Source organism: Glossina fuscipes, unplaced genomic scaffold, assembly GCF_014805625.2.
Source record: "Glossina fuscipes isolate IAEA_lab_2018 unplaced genomic scaffold, Yale_Gfus_2 90, whole genome shotgun sequence".
In the NCBI taxonomy this organism is placed as follows: domain Eukaryota; kingdom Metazoa; phylum Arthropoda; class Insecta; order Diptera; family Glossinidae; genus Glossina; species Glossina fuscipes.
The window spans coordinates 1589530-1609972 of NW_023998444.1; the positions used below are offsets into that span (position 1 = coordinate 1589530).

The following is a 20443-nucleotide window of genomic DNA, read 5'->3' on the forward strand; positions in this document are numbered from 1 at the left end:
ATGTCAGAGGAAATAGCCATGAAAGACACATACGTAGTAGATATTAAAATTTCTTTATCTCTTTAAATTTCAAAAAATGTTAAATTTTCCCGTAACAAAACGGGACAAAAAGGTAAACATTACTAAATGTAGATAATCATGTCAAAGGTCTATCGTTTTGCAAGAAAATGTTACGAAAAGAAAACAATAATTTTTATACGACACCGTGAACTCTCCACTCACACCTCTCTAATGACCTTCAGATATATGAAAACATAAATTCTGTTTATCTTTAATTGGAGAGAAGAGTAAATAAATAAAAATATGTATATATATAAATATATATAAAATGACTTTTAGCTAAATTAGGAAAACTATAAATCATAGAAGAAATATGTTTACCTAATTGCAACACAACTGGGTGCATAAGTTAATTATGGAATATCCTTAAAGCATTAATAAACAATTGGTGGCCATGGAATAATTGTTTGTATGATTTATGTTCGTCGACTATTTCGTCGCCGTAATCCTCTTGCTTTTGTCATTTGAGGTCATTTGTACAAACACTTAATCCGTTTATTATAAATAAATAATTATATAAATGAATATTAAGTTATTTTATATGCACATATGTCGCTCATGTATTACACGATATAAAAATGATTTTGTTTTTTTTTTTTTTGTCTCTATTAGAGTTTTTTTTATAAATAACGATGACGTTACCATTTAATCGCATTGAGTAGATACTTTCAGTAAAGCAATGTGTAATGTGTTTACTTTTAATTAACGATAAATTTTGTTTGAGAAACCATCTTAATTAAACTATTCTCATAGAAAATAATTGAGTTGGAACAAATCGATTAATACCCTACACAGCAGCAAGAAGAAGTCAATTTAAGATTCACATATAGCTTTCAACTTTGGCTTGACAGTTCCCGTTATTGCACAACTTCCAATCAGTCGCGATTGTATACTAAACCCAACCCAATTCTCTTTTTACACGATAGATACGTTCACAAAAAATAGTAGTAAATTAATTGCAGACCTAAAGAAGCAAAGTACAAAAAACATTGTTAAAAACTTCTTGTTCAAGAGTTCACTTAAGAATTTATTTTTTACTTTGTTTCGTATTTTAAATGCATAAATATATTATAAAAAATAAAGTTTGAATAAAACTAAAAGCTAAATTATGTAAATAATAATTCGAAAAATTCCATTCATACAACCATGTACTCGACATTATCTAATTACATTCCGAAAAATATAATGAGAAGCTACAATGCATATTTGTGAGGAGTGAGAATGAAAAAATTCATAGAAACATCAAAAAATAAAGAAAAATACATCGGAAAAATCCTTTAGAGAAATTCATAAAACAGATTCGTAGAATATTAAAAAAAAAAAAAATTCGTGTAAAAAAAGATAATTTTTTTTCTTTTTAACGTGTGTTAAATCAAATTTCGTGTAAAAGAGAATTAGGCATGAATTTTACACAATATCAAGGCTTACTTTTTGATCACAAAATATTTTTGAAATTCTCTCTTATGTTCTTTTAGTTATTCAGCACTTGCGGTCGTCTTTGCGAGTGAACAAAAGGCGACCTAAATCAATCCAATGGGAATATGCTGAGCAAGCATTAAATTTCATGATGAATTTAAACTTTGTCCAAAAAAGAAAAAAATTAAAGGCATGAGAAAACAAAATTTCCATACCCAATAGTGTTATCCTCGACTTGTAGGCTTATCCTTTGACCGATTTAGACTATATGCAAAGTTGAAAGCGACTTTTTGCGTTTTTGCAAACCGGAGTACGTTCAAAATTGAATATTACACTAAGATATAGGCGGGCATATGGAGAGACGAACAGACAGAGTGACCGACTGGTTGACCTGCATTGTGAATTTGAATGTATACACTCTACGAGGTTTTTGGAGGTGGCTTGTGGAAAAAGAAAAAAAAAAAATTCGATACACTACCATATCGGCTGGCGAGGGATTGCCCATAGAATATATATAGAATTTATTATAGTTTCATGTGGTGTGGTTTTTGAGCAACGAGCAAAATCTAACATATTTTTTCCTTCTTGACGACAGCTATATGATCTGAGTTTAAATATTCTTTGACAGATTTTGTCTATTTTGAATACAAAGAACTTTGTATTCTTTTGAATACAAGAACCTTGTCTTTTGTGACCAGGAGAAAGGGTATCGCGGACTATTCGCAAAAGGACAGGCGGACAGAGGGACGGGTATAAATAAAACGATTTGCAATTTAATAAAGATCAAGAATATGCAGACTTTGCAGGGTCTTTCAAACTTTCTTCTCTGAATGTTGCAAACGTTTTGACAGAATGAATCTTTCGTCTGAGTTTTTGGTAAGCTCGTAACAAGGCAATTAAATCGAAAGCCTAATCTGAATTACTCCGAGCAAAGACCAAAATGCGGAATGAATCATAAGAATGAACTTGACAATTTCCTAAAGTCCAACTATTGATCTCGCTCAGTTCAGAGTCAATGTCAAGCGGATAGAATCCTCTCTAAAAAAACGTGCAACTTTCCAAATTGTTTAGAAAACGTATTGTAATGTATTTATAATTTTTTTAAAATATATTTCTATTTTAAATATTGTAAAGAAATGAAAAAATTTTCTATTCATTGATTTATTATATGCATAACAAGTAAATGTAAACAAAAGCAAACTTTCCTTTCTTATGTGTACTTAAACCGCATGTATGCATAAAGTTAAGTAAATGTTTAGCTAAGCACGCACATAGTAAAAAATAAAGAAAACCTAAAAAAGCAAAACGTAAAGAAAGCACACAAAAAATATTGACACATAAACTTTCATAAAGAAATGTCAAAAGGATATGCTACACGCTAGGTGATAAAGATATTTTAACATAATATTTGTAACGAAAGAAATATATCAATGGACGAACGAGATGGAAAATAAAAACAATCAAGAAGAAAATTGCATAACGAGACAAAAAAGATGACAGTGGATCAAGGCACACTATTAAAAAATCTATATCATTTCGCCTAAAACAGTACAGCGAATTTTTAAAATAAGCCATTGTATGGGAAGTGGTCGAAAAAGTGGCCCAAATTAAGCCAATTTCAATAGTGGTCGCCCTTGGATCAAAACAATTTGATGTACCAAATTCCATCAAAATATCGTAAAACTTTCTACCTGCAAGAAAACAAGACAGACGGACAGACCAGCTTAGCTTGATTTGAAAAGTGATTCTGAATCGATCGATATAATGAAATTTGAATTTATCTCAAGTCCTTCTGGGTGTCGCATACATTCGACTTGTGCTACTGTTGGTGTAGGATAGGGTATAAAAATAAAAAACTGTCTTGAATTCATCATAATATCCCAGAAATTTGTGGTCGATAGATTAAGCAAAAGAAAACAAGATACACTGACGGACACACAAGTTCAATGGGTTTGGCATATGTCCACATGAACTTAATATACGTTTCTATCGCAAGTGTTGTAGGGTATAACAACTGTAAGAAGTGAAAATTCTGAAGGACGACTAGGACCGTGTGTGACCAGCAATTTTTCCAATACGAGACAATTTATATTTGCATGGACCACTTTCATTACAGAGGCGCAGGAGAATCACCTCACAGGACTTTCGTGATTTTATTATCATTTAGTTCCGAAATTAATTTCCATGAATTTATGACTTCTTAAGCGCAATTTTGCAGATAATTTTCCTACTTTTCTATTCCTACAATTTTTATTCGATGTCTCATCTTAGAGTTGTATTGGCACAGTTTTTTAATTATATTTCCCCTATTCCGCCAATAGTTTTCTGTAATTCATTTATGTACATTTCGATATTTTATTACACCGAAACTCGTTTGGATTCATGTCTTATCGATTGATATATTTTAATACCATTACAACGACAACTGCATGCGGATAGTTCAAAATGTTGGGAAATTTAAAGTAACAGCTTTTATTGAAATATCCTTTATATGCCCATAGCAAACTTTAGCATTCCATTTTGATAACTGTAATCGTAAATGTCAGTTGCGACAGACCATCGTTCGTGATGGCACCCTTATCAACTCCATGTAAGTCTACACTTTTAAACCCAATAATGTCTTTTGCTGGCGTAGACAAAAGAAACCCTGTGGTGTTAAGTCTCTCTTCAAAGCCGACGAAGTTAAATCAATATTCCGATCATATTTTGTTGGTGAAACTGTGGCCGCCAAATTCTTGAAATCCTGATGAACAATGAAAAAGCTTTGCTCTCTCGTGGAATGCTCCATGTTTACTAACCTTAAACTGTTAGGTGACGCTTTTTTCAAAATTCAAATCTTGCATAAATTGTGGGACATCCCACATGACTTATGGCTGCTCTGCTATATACAAATGAAAAGACAGACTCCGTATACCGTACCTGGGTGAAAAGATAATTTCAGGCAAAAAAACTTATATATATATTTGATGTAAACCTTCACTAACCCTTAACTGACCCTTCCTTCCCATTTCCTTTTAAATATGTACTAACGTAAGCGTAAAATGGCACGTAAGGGTAAAGCTCATTTTGTATTTTTATAATATAACATAAATTAATAGAGATTTTATAACATAACATAGTATATATAATATAACATGCTAGCACGTAGTAGCATGTAAGCGCAACATGCTACGTCAGGGTAAAGTTCATTTTGTATTTTTATAACATAACATATTTAATAGAGATTTTATAACATAAAATATTTACACAGCATGTAAGTGCAATATGTAGCAGATAAGCGCAACTTGCTAAGTAAGCGTAAAGATCATTTTGTATTTTTATAACATAACATATTTAATAGAGCAGCTAAAACGTAACAACTATGCCTCGCGCACAATATACTCCAATCGGCCAAATACAAGTAATACTTCCACGAAGAAACGTAAAGAGAATAACAGAAAGTAGAAAGCGATAGTTATCTGCTTTGAATAAAATAATAGAAGCAGTATTACGCTACTGGTAATAGTGCACAACAACAACGAGTGACCAAATTAGTTCTTTATATTTTTTAAATGTCATGCCGGTCATTATTATTCTCATATACCCACTAAACTTGACATTTGCTTTGTTTGACAAATCATACACAATTGCACAGCGTGAAAAAATTTATTACTAAAATAGTGGATACCCTATTCCCACTAAGTTGCGCGCCTTACAGGGAATGCATGATCAACTTGCTGGACCTATAGAGCTTAATATTCGTAATGTTAAAAGGTAAGGATCCAAACTTAAGAATCTAATTCATCAAGAAGATGAATGTACAATTGAAACTATCGATTCTGTGAATCAAAATATAATTCGATCGTATTTTATCGAAAATGCAAATCGCTTTGTAGCTCATGTCAATTGAGGACGCTACAGAAGCTTGATTACTGATTGTTTTGTGGCATGGACTAAATGATTGCGACGAAAAGTTCAACGACCGTGTAATCAACGGAAATGTCGATGTGTGCTGCCCAACAAGGACACTGAAAAAGCGGTATGGCCGGTATGGATATCGAATCGGAAAAGTTTGGGAAAAAAAGAAATCGAAACAAGTATATGTGTACCCACCATTTTTCTATAATCTATGTAACATCCAAAAAAAAACTTCAGAGACCCTATAAAGCATATACATTCTTGATCAGTGTGAAATTCTGAATTGATTTAGCCACGTCTGTCCGTCTGTTTGTTTGTGCGGTGTGTGCTGTTCGAACTCCCTCGGTCACAAAAGTGAAGATATCCTCTTAAAATTTGATAGAAACATTGGAAGTTTCTGCAAGCAAGTTGGTCTTGAAAATAAGCCAATTCGGTCAGAGCACAAGCGCGCAGTGGAGTGTAAATTCAACGCAACTCATTTTTTTTAGCAACAATTTTTGGTTTTTTGCTCGTCACTCGGAAATTATAAAAGTTAGAAGGCGGAAATTTCCCACATTTACTTTACGAAGCACTTTAGTTTTGTGCTTCCTTATCATAAGTCAAACAAGACCGAATGCTTAAAACCATTTTGCGCACTCTTTAGAGTAAGATACCTCATCTACCTAAAAATGGGTTAATTTTAAAATGAATATGGTAGACACCGCGATTAATTATTCCTTAATAGTATCAGTGTCAAATAACACAACTTGGAGACTAGAATGCGAAAAACATAATGGTGGGCGAGAATCGGTTGTCCCCGAATATAACTCTCTTACTTGTTTTTTTTTTTCCTTCATTTTTTCAAATCCAATTTTCATAACTAAGTAAAATCTTATATAGATTAGATTATATTAAGAACGCAACAATTGAACTTTCGCTGCTTTGCGGTTATATTAACTCATTAGTTTCCTGGCATAAACCACAAACATTCAATAACCTGCAAACCAACAGCATTCGTTTAATTGATGAAATGAGCTTAGATTTGCCTAAAAATTGTTGTTGCTGGATCGAATTTGCACAAACAAGCGATGACGGCCATTTACAAGAAATCATTAAAAAAAAAAAAGAAATCTCATAAACCAATATGTAAATGTAATAAAAAATCAAAATGAGTTTTTATTTCACCTTAAAAGCGTATAGCTTTGTTTGATCATACTTAACATGGAATTCCTTGAAGTGTTTGTCAATTTTGGTTTTATTACAAAATCACCTCAACGTAAGCAATAAAAATTCTGCATTACCCTTGTTGTCATTTATTAATTTTTATGTTCGCATTGAACGTATCAACAAACGGACGGATGGACGGACATATAAATATTCATAGCCAAAAGCCTTTTCCTGTTTGGTACATTTATGATGCGTATTTTGATATAAGATAAAACTGAAAATCCCTTTGTTCGTAGCATAACACAATGAATCAAAACTTAACACATGAGCAGTTTATTTTGAAAATGTGGCAAGTCAATTTTTGCAAAAAAAAAAAGTGAAGATAACAATAATTAGCAATTTTGCAAAAAAAAAAAAGTGAAGATAACAATAATTAGAAATAAAACTTAATATGATTCTTCAAAATTGTAAACAATTTATTGTAAGAAAAAAACCAAATTCCGTAATATTTGCGAAACGGCATTGTAGATATGTGTATTTTGAAAGTGATGCAAGTCCGTCTTAGGATGAAATTAATAGCATCAATTGCAAGCGGAATATGTTGTGCAAGTGTATTAAGTCAAGAATTTCACAATTTTCATGAAGATCTAGTTAACATATATTTCTGTAGCATCCAAACGATCGCAAGAAGTAACCCCTTGCTCTTGGAAGAACTTAGCAAAGGCGACAACCCAAACGCACATTACAGCTTATAGTGATATATACATTGAGCAAAGTGAAGACATAAACTTGACTTTAAGGAGAATGAAAGTTTTCAGTTCAGTGAGAATGCAATAAATATCACTGATTACAAATTTTTATTGTCAGGACATTCATTCCTACCAAACGATCGCGATTTTCGACATGATAGAAATGACAATCCCGAAAAACTCAAATAATATTCTTTTGATTAACGGTTATAATAGTTCATGAATTTTATAGGTGAGACAAGTCCATTTAGCCACAACTATAAACATTATTGGATTATAAAAGTAAATGTGAAAATGCTTTGCAAACCATTAGTAAACTTTTGTTATATTCTCCTATATGAATATGTGCCGATCTTTAGCGGTACCCCGAGAAAGATCAAAAAGCAAAGTATATATAAAAAATACTTTTACTTTTTAAGCTTCAAATTTTTTATATGTAAAAAACCAAGCATTAATAAAGCTTTACACTTTTGTCCCAGAATGACTTGAGATAGATCCACATATTATATAAATCGATTTAGAACAACTTTCCGAATCGATCTAAGTTTATGTGCTTGCCTGTCGGTCTGACGTCCGTCTATGTATTTATTTATCTCATCTACAGGTGGCAATATACCGGCACGAACTTTCTTAAAAATGATTCGAATGGGACCATTTTTTCACTCACTTTCCATGTAACGCCTTACTCTGAGAAATCCTTGAGTGAACTGCATTAAACTGCTTTAACTTTATTATTAAGTTTGTATAAATTTATAGAAATACTTTCCCATTATCAAAAAATAAAATTGTCTAATCCTCAACTTAAAGAGTCTCCTATATAGCACAAGCCACGTACCAGAATTTATTGCAAGAGTTATACAGCATAATCCGAACTACATGTAGAATGCATCAGATTACACAAGAATAAATGTGACAATTTATCGTAAAAACCAAAGAATTTCAATTTCGAATACCCAAATTTTCGTTGAACCTTTTTTTAAGCTTTTTAAGAATAAGCTGACGGCAAAGAAAAGGACAGTTATTAGATTAAATTAGTTTTCCTATACAAATTCCCCGGTAGTCTGCAATTCGCCTATTATAAGCCCTCGGTAGTCAATAGGCCAAGTCCGTGCATTCATAAACAAAATTTATATATTCTAAGAAAAGTACGATACGATTTTTCATTAACCTCAAATGGTAAGCATATTTAATAAGCTTACGTACAAATAACAACAAGTAAAAATAGTATAATGGGACATGGCCCCACACCACTTACGTAATAAAGTTATTCATAAAACGACCTTTCAAAACAAGATGTTAGATGAGAAATGCACGAAAAAGTGTTCCGATCGAAACCATGTGTAATAGAGTTCGTCCTTGGACCAAAGCATGTCGATGTGTCAAACTCCAAAATTATGACCTTTAGATTGACTATAAGAAAATAAGAAGGACAGAGGGACAGACGGACCGCCGGACAGACAAGGTTAGATCAATTCAAGTCTATCTTTGTATTACGAGCTTAATATACCCTTATATCACATGTGTATCGGTATACGGTATATAGAAATAATAAAATAAAATGAAACATGAAAATTATTCATTATTTACATTATAAATATAAGCCAGTTTCTTAGCATTATAAACAACACACTTACATTTTGTTAAACAGGTTGGAAAAGTTATTTGTGTTTTTTTTTTATTTCTTCTTACTATTTATTATTCTCTATTTATTATTATCATAATTACTATTAAAATATTTTCTTCGTTTAATTGAAGACAAAATTGAAAAGTTTTACTTATGAATATTATTAATTGTGCTTAATATATAATATGTGTGTTCTTGTGTACGAGAACTCACTTGGTCCTTTCAAGTATTTATTTTATATTATGTATGAATTTTTAATTTTTTTTTATATTTTTTTTTTTATTTTACACATATATATACATTTTTTTTTCTTTTAAATTTTATTATTAAATATTCGATAGCTTTATGGCTACTGAGCCCTTTTGCTGTAAACATTAAGTTTTTATAGATAAATTATCCCAAACATATTAAAGGATTTTCACCACACACATAACACGATGCGACTGTAAAAGCTTTTGAAAGCTAGAGAGAGAGAGAAAAAGAAGAAGAAGATGAAAAAAAAAGAGAGAGAAAACAAATAAACGAAAATTTTTAAATGGAAGCAAGAAAAAAAAAAGGGCAACGTTTGAAAATCTGAATAAAAGGGAAAAAAAATCCTATCCTAAGAATCTTCAGTCTAAGTAGTATGGGCACCGTACATATGTAAGGATACAAGCAAGCCATATATTTAGAAAGCTTTTATAGTTGCATGCTTAGACTGCTCTTTCTCCTTTGTTGTTGTTTTCTTTTTTTTTTTACATCCTTACGTTACACTTAAGTGGTGAATAAAGTCTCGTGTTGTTCCTAGAAAGACACGCTTACCGAGCACGTTGTTTAGTGCGTAAAAAACACATATTTTTGTTTGTATACGAGTAGTACGAAAATGAAAACAAAAATAAAGACACAAATAAATGAAATGAAGAAATGTAAAAGAAGAAATTTTACTTTCTCTCAACCACGTCTACACTCTTTGCTGCTCTTTCGCTTCGCAATTTAGATAAAAGATAAATAAACAAATTTCATATTAAATGTAAACGGATAGGAGGTGCAGTACAAGCATTCATAATATTATAAGTAAATGCAGTAAGCTTTCCGTCCGTACGTCCATGTCATATCTTCCCCTCTAATATGAATTTAAAATTTCAGATGGAATTCAGTCACAAAATTTGCATACACTATTCTTGGTCCTGTCAACGATCAGCACGGCACGACACTTGTGGAAATGCACGTACCTAGATTTTCTTATCAAAATAGTCATATCTTTGACTCAATTCATTATCAAAATAATTCTATTTTTAATTTATATTTTTTTTTCAAATTTATATTATGTGTGTATTTGTTTACTCTATGCCTTTTTCAACTGTTTAGACGTGAAATGGATTTGCTGTTGCTTTTATTTATACCTGTTTAAGTACTCAACTTAAGAAACGCTTAACATTTAAAAAAAAATAAATAAATAGAAAATTGAAAAGGTTGTTCTTTTTTCCTGCGAAGGTCAACTATTGGTTCTTTTAAAAACGCTTCCATAGAAAAGAAAATAAAAACAAAAAGTAAAGGCATCATGAATAAATTAAAATTCATTGATTTATTTGAAGGCGAAAACTATTACGACATGAAAAATTATAAATTAAAGAAAATGTTTCAATAAAATTTACTATTAAAATAAATGAAAAATAGTTCGGATGCGAGGATCACGGCTTTCAACTCTAATATCGCTGCATAAGCCCAATAGTATAAGGAAGGTTTTTAGTTGGCTACCGAGGTTTTTGTCGGAGTTTAAATATGTATCAAATTCAAGGCCCTTTCAATTGATTTCGCTATTAATTGTATCATAAGAATAAGAATATTAATCATAAGATCGTAAGATCATATGACTATGAACATGAATATGTTTATATTTAGATATAAAAATGATTGAGAATATGAGAGAATATGACTATGAATATGAATATATCTAAATATAATTATGAATGTATCTAGATGTGAGTACGAATATGTTTATAATTGAGTATGAATGAACTTAAATATGTTTGTGCTTAAATATGAATATACGTATGCATTTAGATTTGTATACGTGCATCTTTAAATATGAATGTGAATATGGATAGTAATATGAATATATATATAAACATATATATTTGGATGTGAATGTGGATATGAATATGAATATCAACATGTATATGTTTAGATATGAATATGAGTAGGGATATATTTGAATAGGAATATAAATATGAACATTAATATGACGATATGTATACTTTTAAATATGAATATGTATATATTTTAATATACATATAAGTATGAATATCAAGATGTACATATTCAAATAAGAATATGTATATATTTAGTTATGAGTATGAATATTTACGTATTTTGGCATGAATGACAACATTTATATATTTAAATATGAATATGCATGCGAATATGGACATGAACATGAATATGCATACAGTTGGATATGAATATCAGTGTGTATGGATTTATTTATGAATATGAACATGAGCCTGGAAATGTATCTACTTGGATATGAATATGTATGTGTATTTTGATATCAATATAAGTATGAATGTGAATATTTGTATATGAATATGAATATAAACATATTTGAATACAAACATGAATATGAATGTGAATAATATGAAAATGAATACGTACATATTTCAAAACGAATACTAAGGCGAATTTTTTTTTAAATACAAACATTGGGGAGACTACGAATATGATCATGCATAGGTACATATGTATATATAAATATGAATATGAATGACATACGAACATAAATACAGGCATAAGTATGCACACGTTTACAATTGAATATGAATATAGATGGGAATATCCATATCAAAAAAAAAGTCTCCGTTAAAAAATTCTCTTAAAAAATTCCCTTAAAAAATTCTCTTAAAAAATTTTCTCTTAAAAGATTCTCCTAAAAAATTCCCTTAAAGAATTTCCTTAAAAAATTCTCTCTAAAAATATCACTCTCAAAAATTCATTACATTTTACATTGTCGAATCGATCAGGTCGGCAAAATGTTTCGAGCGTTTGTGAAAAAATTCTAGTGGTGATACTTTACCAAAATCAGCGGCAGGCCAATAGTAGTAGAGCAAGCGATAATAACGTCGAACGAAAAACATCGTTGTGAAGGTAAGCATTGACCAAAGGTACTTTTAAATCAAACATTAACTTTGCAACAACATTTACAACAATTTCAAAAAGAGAGGACCTTCGAAGACCAAGCAACTTGCCGAAGTAAAGTTTTATGTGCATTAAGTGTATACTTCCGGGTCATATGAGCACATTATGCACTTTGCGGTTTCATAATACTTTTTACTATAAATGTGCGGATGTTTTTCGTATCGTCCAAAAGACCTATACTTTCTAGGCAGACATGGAGTATAAAGATGAAGGGAAAATTTTTCTACTTTTTCGTTTCTTTTTCTGTTTTAGTTCGTTTACAAACGGCTTCTGAAACCCATTTATATTTGTGTTGCTTTTTTGAAGGTTATGTGTAAAATGCATTAAGTAAGTCATTATAAAAACTGGAAAAGAAAACTAATAAAAGATATTTAAATGAATTTTTGCTTTACATATCATAACATAAAACTTTCGCTATGTATATAAAAATAATGGAATTCATAAGCATAGCTAGTTTACGCATTAATTTAATTTACTGATTAGTAAGCTATTTTTAATATGAAAGATTTCATAATTCTTAACTCTTGCAATTTACGTCATACACAGGACATGTGACGATATTGTCATTATAGCATATTCATATATATATGTAGTGAGAGCTTGTGTACATCAGTGTATAGGTAACAATTTCCGGTATTCCATTAAACGAAAGTACTTTTGTTAACACAGTAGCAGAGTGAACATATAATAACATACGTTATATATGTTCGTATGTATTCATGGTTACTTAACGTTCAACTACCTTCTTCTAGGTGAATATCTATTCATAGAATAATAAATGCCATTACGTTTGTGGCATAACGAATGAACAAAAGGAAATGCTTGGAAAAGCAAACAATTCTTGTGTCCTATTAGTTTAAAACTGATGATGTTCAATAGACAGATTTCAATATTTGTATGATTGTCAATTCAATCTCTTTACTGAGTGAATGAGTGCATTATTCGCCTACTTCAATGTATTGAATATTAACTGAAATTAAATCAACGATAGTTCAAACTATCCGCCGTTACCTCTGACATTGCATTTGACTTGTACGATTCCATGACTTCGAGAATTTTGAGAACTCTCTTGTAAATTGATGTAACAGATCACTCAATAAGTCTCCGGTCTAACACATATATGCCGTATTAAGTCAATTTTCAAACGAAATATGCCGATATGTCATGGCCTTGCGACTTTTAGTTTATGAGTTATAATTGTTTTAATGGCACTGTATTTGTAAGTTTCAAAACCATGGAAAAATTTGGATCTCATGTAGGCACAAGGCATTGCTTTTTTCCGCGAAATAAATACAAATCGAACTCAGTTTGGAGAAAAAAGTTTTAGCGACATATCCTCTGCATGGAAAACGACAATTTGTTGATGGATTGCTGGTTTTTTGTGCGCCCGAATTCGGAAATTGTTTCGAAAAACACAAAAAAAAGTCAGTAAAAATAGTTTCGGAAACCGATAAATGAAGTTTCATGAGATGGCTGACAATCTAAATATATGATAAGAAAGCCTATTCCCCATTTGGCATGAGCATTTCTACATGAGAAGGCCTTGTTCGAAGTGTTTGCTTACTTTTGACGGCCGCGTGTTGATGACTCAAAGCGCTGTTTGGGCCGTAAAGGCTGAAAATTCCTGCTTACCAGAACTCTTTCTACTGAGTACTGGAATTAGCCCACCGGGCTAACACACACACACATGTTCAACTTGCTTGTACAAATAAAGTGCCGCTTACACTCTCCAATTTCTCGTACACCGGTAGATTTATTTAATCGCACACTTTTACGCTAAGGGAAATCTTATGTATAATGACTAAACAGTTTCGGATAATAATAAGCTTAGACTTTACTCTGTCCCTGGCTAGCCTGTCCCTCTTAGAGTGTAACGTCACACGCCGTTAGCCCGGTGCAGTTCTACACCTATCTGTCATTGCCGGCGTTGCTCATCAATTAATAATCACATTCGAAACCATCTAATATAGTTTCGAAAGTCATAAACCCTCTGGTTTCCGGTCAAATCATAAAAGTTCCTATACTCTGGCAATTCGCTCAGAATTTATCTACATATATAAAGCACATAATAAAGCAAGATAATTCAAAATAACATAAATATAGTATATATACGTAATTATACATTTAAATTAATATAGTATAGAGTGGGGCAATGTAATAAAAAGCTTCATAACAATTAAAAGAAGAGAAGATTTTGTAAAAGTAGAAGAGGAATGAAAATCAAAAGCGTGCGGCCAAAACGATCTTGAGACTTTGGTGCTCACAGGGCGAAATAAAAAGGATTTTTTCATGCAATAACGGATAAAATATGAATTCATCATTACACTGCGGCCGCTACTAGTCAGCCAAGTGGACAACAATCTGGAAAAGCCATCTAAAACGAGTAAAGAAGTAGCGTCTCTTAAACAACTGTAACCAGCTAACTAATGATTAGAGTGGCATGAAATTTTGATACTTATCATCTGAAGATTGGTACTACTTAGAAATCGTATGGATTTTTCAACAGTGCTGTCGTATATGTATCAGATCGAAGACTTATTGAGTGATGCGATAACAGCGTGACAGGGTATATATAATAAGAACATAAAGGAATAATAATTCCAAGATGTAGCAGAATGAATGCATATAATAGAGTTACTTCGAAAAGAATTATTATTGTTATTACCATATATGCGTCAGAGCGGAGACCTATTAAGCGATGTGGATATATAATAAAGGAACTGTTGTAATTTTTTTTTTTTTTTCTGACAGGAAGTAAAATAAACTGCTTACGTATGTCAGAGTATATATGTTAAACTTCTTCATGATTGCATGTCCGTACATGTTACTTTAATATAATCAAAGCTACTGCAAATAATAGTAGCAAGTAAGAAAGTTATATTCGGTCGTGACCGAGTCTTTTATACCCATCATCGTTAGGCTAAAAACAAGACAACAACAGTAAAACAATTAAATTGTCGCTGTCGATTTTTTTCATTTTTATACAAGTACTACAGCATCGGCCAAAGAATATGCAAAAACGAGCAAAAAAACCCCTTTTTTAAAACCAAAAGTGTTCTGAAGTTACGTGATATTGTAGTCATATCCTTCGACCGATTGGGCCCATTTTCAATACCAAACTGCGTGCAAGAACTTCCAATGTTTCTGCCAAACTTGAAATCCATAGCTACATTTTTTCGGCCAAGAGAATGTTTACAACAGACGGACAGACAGACGGACAGACGGACAATGTACGTGTAAATGTATATATAGATTGCGAGTTCTTTGAAATTTTTTTCTGGGCGTTGCAAAGCATTTGGCAAAATTGATATATCTCCCTATCCTTCGATGATGGGTATACAAACAACTAAATATTATACCAGACAGACGGATAGACAAACTTGCGGGTGTCTGAAGCTTCTTTCTGGGCGTTGCAAATGTTTTGACAAAATGAGTATACCTCTCAATCTTCAGTGATGAAAGAGGTGTCATTTAAAATGCTGCCCTCATCGTGTTCTTAAGGATATTTTTTCCTCAGCTACTAAAAATTAACAAGAAGGAACGCCGCTGTAAATCATTCGTCGTAGAATTTTTTTACTTTACCTACAATGTTAACGCCACGTTTGCTTCCATTTTCTCAAACATCAAGCATAGCGTGGGCATAGAATACTAGGAACTCATAGAAATATCGGCATCACGTTGCGGAAATGTTATCATTACAAAAACTGTTAGATATTTAGCGCGAAGAACTCGATTGAAGGCAATCTAGTGTCGATGATGGGTTATTTAAGATGAGTTACTTAAGCGAGTGTTTGCGATAATCAATCTGTTTGAAGGCAAAAGCAAAACAATCTGGAATGTTGCAATTTACGGTTAAAAACCTCGAAAGCATATATCAAAAGTTCGCAAAATTATTTTTTTGTGAGTGATTGTAATTGTTTTAGATCGAATTTCATGTTCATATTTATAATTTATTTGTATTTTCTTATATTCATAATTAAATTTATATTTGTATTTATTTATGTTTATGTATGTATCTATATTTATGTATTTGTATGTATGCGTATTTATGTATTTATAACTATGTATATGTAACTATTTACGTGTATGTATATATTTTTGTACAACTTACATCCAGAAGGACTTCTGCATTATATCGATCAGTTCAGAACTAATATATACATATATTATATACTTATATACTTATACCGTATATTTATATACTTATACCGTACATCATCTGTGGTACAAGGCTGCATTATATTTACGGGGATGTGTGCAAGATCCGGAAGAACTTTAGATAGAAACACCTTGTTTTGTACCGAGCAATTCAGAATCACTTTCTGATTCGACGTTACCTTATCTGTCCGTCTGTCCAACCGTCGGTCTGTCTGTCTGCCTATTTGTGTTCTACTAACAGGGCGCATTTTCTTAAATATTTGGATGAGATGCTAAACTGATGTATTTTGGCCTAAACACGATCTCTATTGAAATTTTTTACGATCAGACCAGTTTTTCACCCACCCATTCATTTTACGAATTCGTTATATGAATGAATTATTATTAAGCGGAATGATGTAGGGTATTTAATGCTGGGGGCTGTGTTCCATTATAGTGCTCTATACTTGTTTTTATATTCACATTTAAATTTATCTTTATATGTTTATATTTACAATCTGGACCCGGGAGGACTTGAAATGGACCCACCTCTTATTATATCAATCGATTCACAACGACTTTCTGGATCGGTGAAATAGCCCCGCCTTTTATTATACCAATCGATTCACAGTCACTTTCTGAATCGGTCTGAGTTTGTCTATCTGTCTGTTCATCCGTCTGTCCGCTCGTCTTGTCCTTGTGTTCCGACCGCAGGTCGCAAGATTTCGAGATATATTGATGGAATTTGGTATACCAACTGGCCTTGTCGCAATAAATGAACGCTATTGAAAATAGTTCGGATCGGATCACTTTTTCAAGCATTTCTCATATAACACCTTTTTTTGGATAATATATATAAATATAAATAACGAAATATAAATAACTGTAGATTTGTGTAGTGTACTTAATGGTGGACCGAGTCTCATTATAAACTTATATTTACGCGCTACACGCAGAAGGACTTTAGATAGACGTAATATTTATTATATCGATCGATCCAGAGTTAACATTTATATTTGTATTTGTTTTTTTTTTTGTTTGCATTTATTTTTATATTTATATTTAAATATATATTGAGACTCGTTTTCCTCAAACGCAGAATTCTTGCACGAATTTATATTTGATTTTGTATTTTAAGTTTCTTTTCAGAAATATACTAACCTTAGGGTCCTTGGCATAATAGAGTTTATTGCGTTTCAATCTGAAATAGCGTCGACGCCAACGTTGAAATGACCAAGTTTGTTTTAACAGGAAGCCCTCTTTAATGGCCACCTAAAATAAACATGAAAACATCAATTGCGGCAGCAACAACAACAACAGCACCAACGATAAAAAATATCAAAATAGAACAAATGAAGTGCAAATTAAACTAGAGACATATACATATACACCGAAAACAGATTGGTCAAAAAAATATTGAATCGTTAATTCACTTATTCATTTCAGGTTGTTTGGGATCAATACTTCGTAGACCACATAATGTAGGTGAAAGAGAATTCAAAAGAAAAAAGTAACAAAAATTCAATTTAACTTCCATTAAACCGTTTGTCTCCTGCACACCCTCCCCCCGAAAATTTAGTAAACCAATCTACCTATCTACCTGTCTAGCTATCTATCCATCCGTCTATCTATCCATCTTTCTACACATGTACTGATGGTTTGTATAACACGTGCGAAATCATTTGTTTGCATTTAATGCTGTTGCTGTAAAAGCGATAGTGAAAACCATCATTGTAAATCAAATCAATGTTGTGTTTGTCTGCCATCCTTCCCCTCTTCCCGTTAATATAGACACTTGTTGTATTTGCCATGTTGTGTGTACAATAAAATAAACATTGATCCTTTGTCATTTGCATGCACATCGTTCACTATTCATGAAATGAATTTCAGTTTATTTTCTATGTTATGGATATTCTTGCTTTGCTTTTATTGAGTCACGCTTTCAATTCCATTTAGAATGTGTTTAAGTATTAAATAAACAACATTTAGTATTGAAATCATATTTGAAACTACGGCTGATTCTGTGCATGTAATTGTTTTAGAGTAAGTAGTTAAGATAACTAAGAAAACTATATTCGGTCTTTACTGAATTTTTTATACCGTTATCCCATTGTAAAAAAAAAAAAAAAAAACTAACGAAAAGGAAACGAAATAAATTTTCATAATCTATGGAACATGGAAATTCATAAGGTGTATGTTTTGTACTTTATGAATAGCAAGTTAAAAATTGGGAAAGGAAGAGAAAGCGTTTACAGTTTCTGTTCTGTTGTATAGATGTGTCTCTTGTGCGGTTCGGATCCTCTTTATTAATTTATTGGCCCATTTGTCGGCGATATGTTTATTTTTATCAACGGGGCAACGTTTACTGCACATATCACAGTTGAGCACGCGGACAGACGGACACACCGACACACTTAGGTGAATTCTGAAGCCGATATTAGTCAAGAATTTATATACTTTATAACAGACAGACAGGTTTAAAATGATTCAGGAAATGATTCTGACATGGTCGATATGATAAAACGTCTATAGGTCTATTTCGAGTTCTTCTGGGGGCTGCATACACCCGAATAAATTTAATATATTCTACGTACAAATTATGTAACAGACTGCAACAAATCATGAATATGGACAAAAAAAATAATTGGCAGTAGTTTAACACCCTTTGGTATAAGTACAAAGAAATCTCTTAATAGCGTTCCTGGACTAATGGCTTTCGCTTGCTCCACTTCCACGAAAGGTGGATATCTACATGGGTGGCTAATTACATCGAAACAGGCAGTGATAAACGTGAAAGACAAGTCACTTATACGACGTTTTCAAAGGAAAAATTTTGAACAAGGACGTTTTCCAGCAGCTACATTGCAGCTGCGTGTTTAGTCAAATTTTCAATAGCAACGCGAACATTTATTGGAAAGTGGCGAATATCGAAAAAGTTCGTGCTAATATTTATTTCTTCTTTCTGCAATGCATTATTAATCAAACTGGCAAAAGCGGACGGGACTTTGCTTTGGGAAAACCATCAAAAATCTGTTATTTGGCAATCGAACGTCGAGTTCTTTCTTAGCGGGTGTCAGAAGATGGGCGTACCAGGAAGAAAAGCAAATAAGTGCTTACTACGTCTCAAAAAATTCAACCTGTTAGTTCCACTTGGCTCTTTTCCATGGGATCGTCCCCTATTGGTAAGATGCTAACGGTCAGCATTAAATGAGGAAAGAGAAAAAGATGGGAAGGTAGTGGCTGCAGCCTAACGCACTTAGGATTTCAACTCACGAACACTGACTTAGTAATCTACTACTCGGCTACCCATGTGGATATCTTTGATATGTTCCAGACACAATTCATTAAAAACATCGCCAGAATATATTCTAATCCCTGTACATCTGGATTTATCGTTCAGTACTCAGAGGTAATAACAAAAACTACTTGGGTAGGTAGTTAAATACACTCTTGCAATGTATGTAGAAATTCATTGATATTCTATTGATAGACTTGGCCACAGAAATCTAAATTCTAAAACTAATTTCTAGCATAGGCTTTATTGAAAATCCTACCGCATTTGAGATTCACGACCATTGGGTTGGTTGTTCTGACTCGATTAGGTTGACAAGGAAACCCTAGAGCCCTAAAAGTGAGAGAAACAATTTAAAGCTGCTTTATGAGTAAGCACGCTATACATTGTGTATATTTCTCGAACGTACTATTTACCCTCCCACGATGCGGGCAGTATGCAAACTCTCCTACTGCTTTAGTAGATTCTAAAAATTTTTTTTATATGTAAAATAAAACTTGTCTACCTACCGGCTAAATTAGCCGTATTTGTATACATTTACAAAGAGTTCGTTCGGGTTCAGGGTCGTTAGCGTTGATATGAAAATGATGATGATAAACTTATAAGATCGTGTATCAGCCGACCCTCCCTCTTCCTCCCCGTATGGGTTAAGTTGCCGTTTTATGCTATAATAAATTCAATTAAAGAAAAAATAAAATTATATCGGGTCAAGGAAGTTTCCTTTTCTTTCTTTCTGTTTTTGTGATTTGGTGATTTCCTTTACTTCTTAATATCACATAGCATAGGAAATTAAAAAATTCTTGCTTTTGAAAAAATGACAAAAATATGATATACATATATATATATCATGATATATGTATGTATGCATGTGCACCGGAAATTTTCAATTATTTTTCTTTACTTTTGATATTCTTTTTTCTTGTCTTTTTTCATTGCACAAATGCAATT

At 32.1% G+C, this 20443-nt stretch overlaps 1 protein-coding gene across 6 annotated transcripts in view; it reads right to left on the minus strand.

Moving 5' to 3' along the window:
- The window catches only part of LOC119638464 (diacylglycerol kinase eta), a 76810-nt gene that overhangs the window by 55889 nt on the left and 478 nt on the right, over window positions 1–20443 (minus strand). For 4 of the 6 annotated variants that reach the window (XM_038035255.1, XM_038035254.1, XM_038035256.1 and 1 more), the window contains exon 2: window positions 17365–17475. In XM_038035255.1, the coding sequence (XP_037891183.1) occupies window positions 17365–17475 (111 nt within the window). Of the gene's footprint in view, window positions 1–8902; window positions 9003–17364; window positions 17476–20443 lie in introns of those variants that run through there. The other 2 variants (XM_038035258.1, XM_038035259.1) reach the window with 1 other exon arrangement.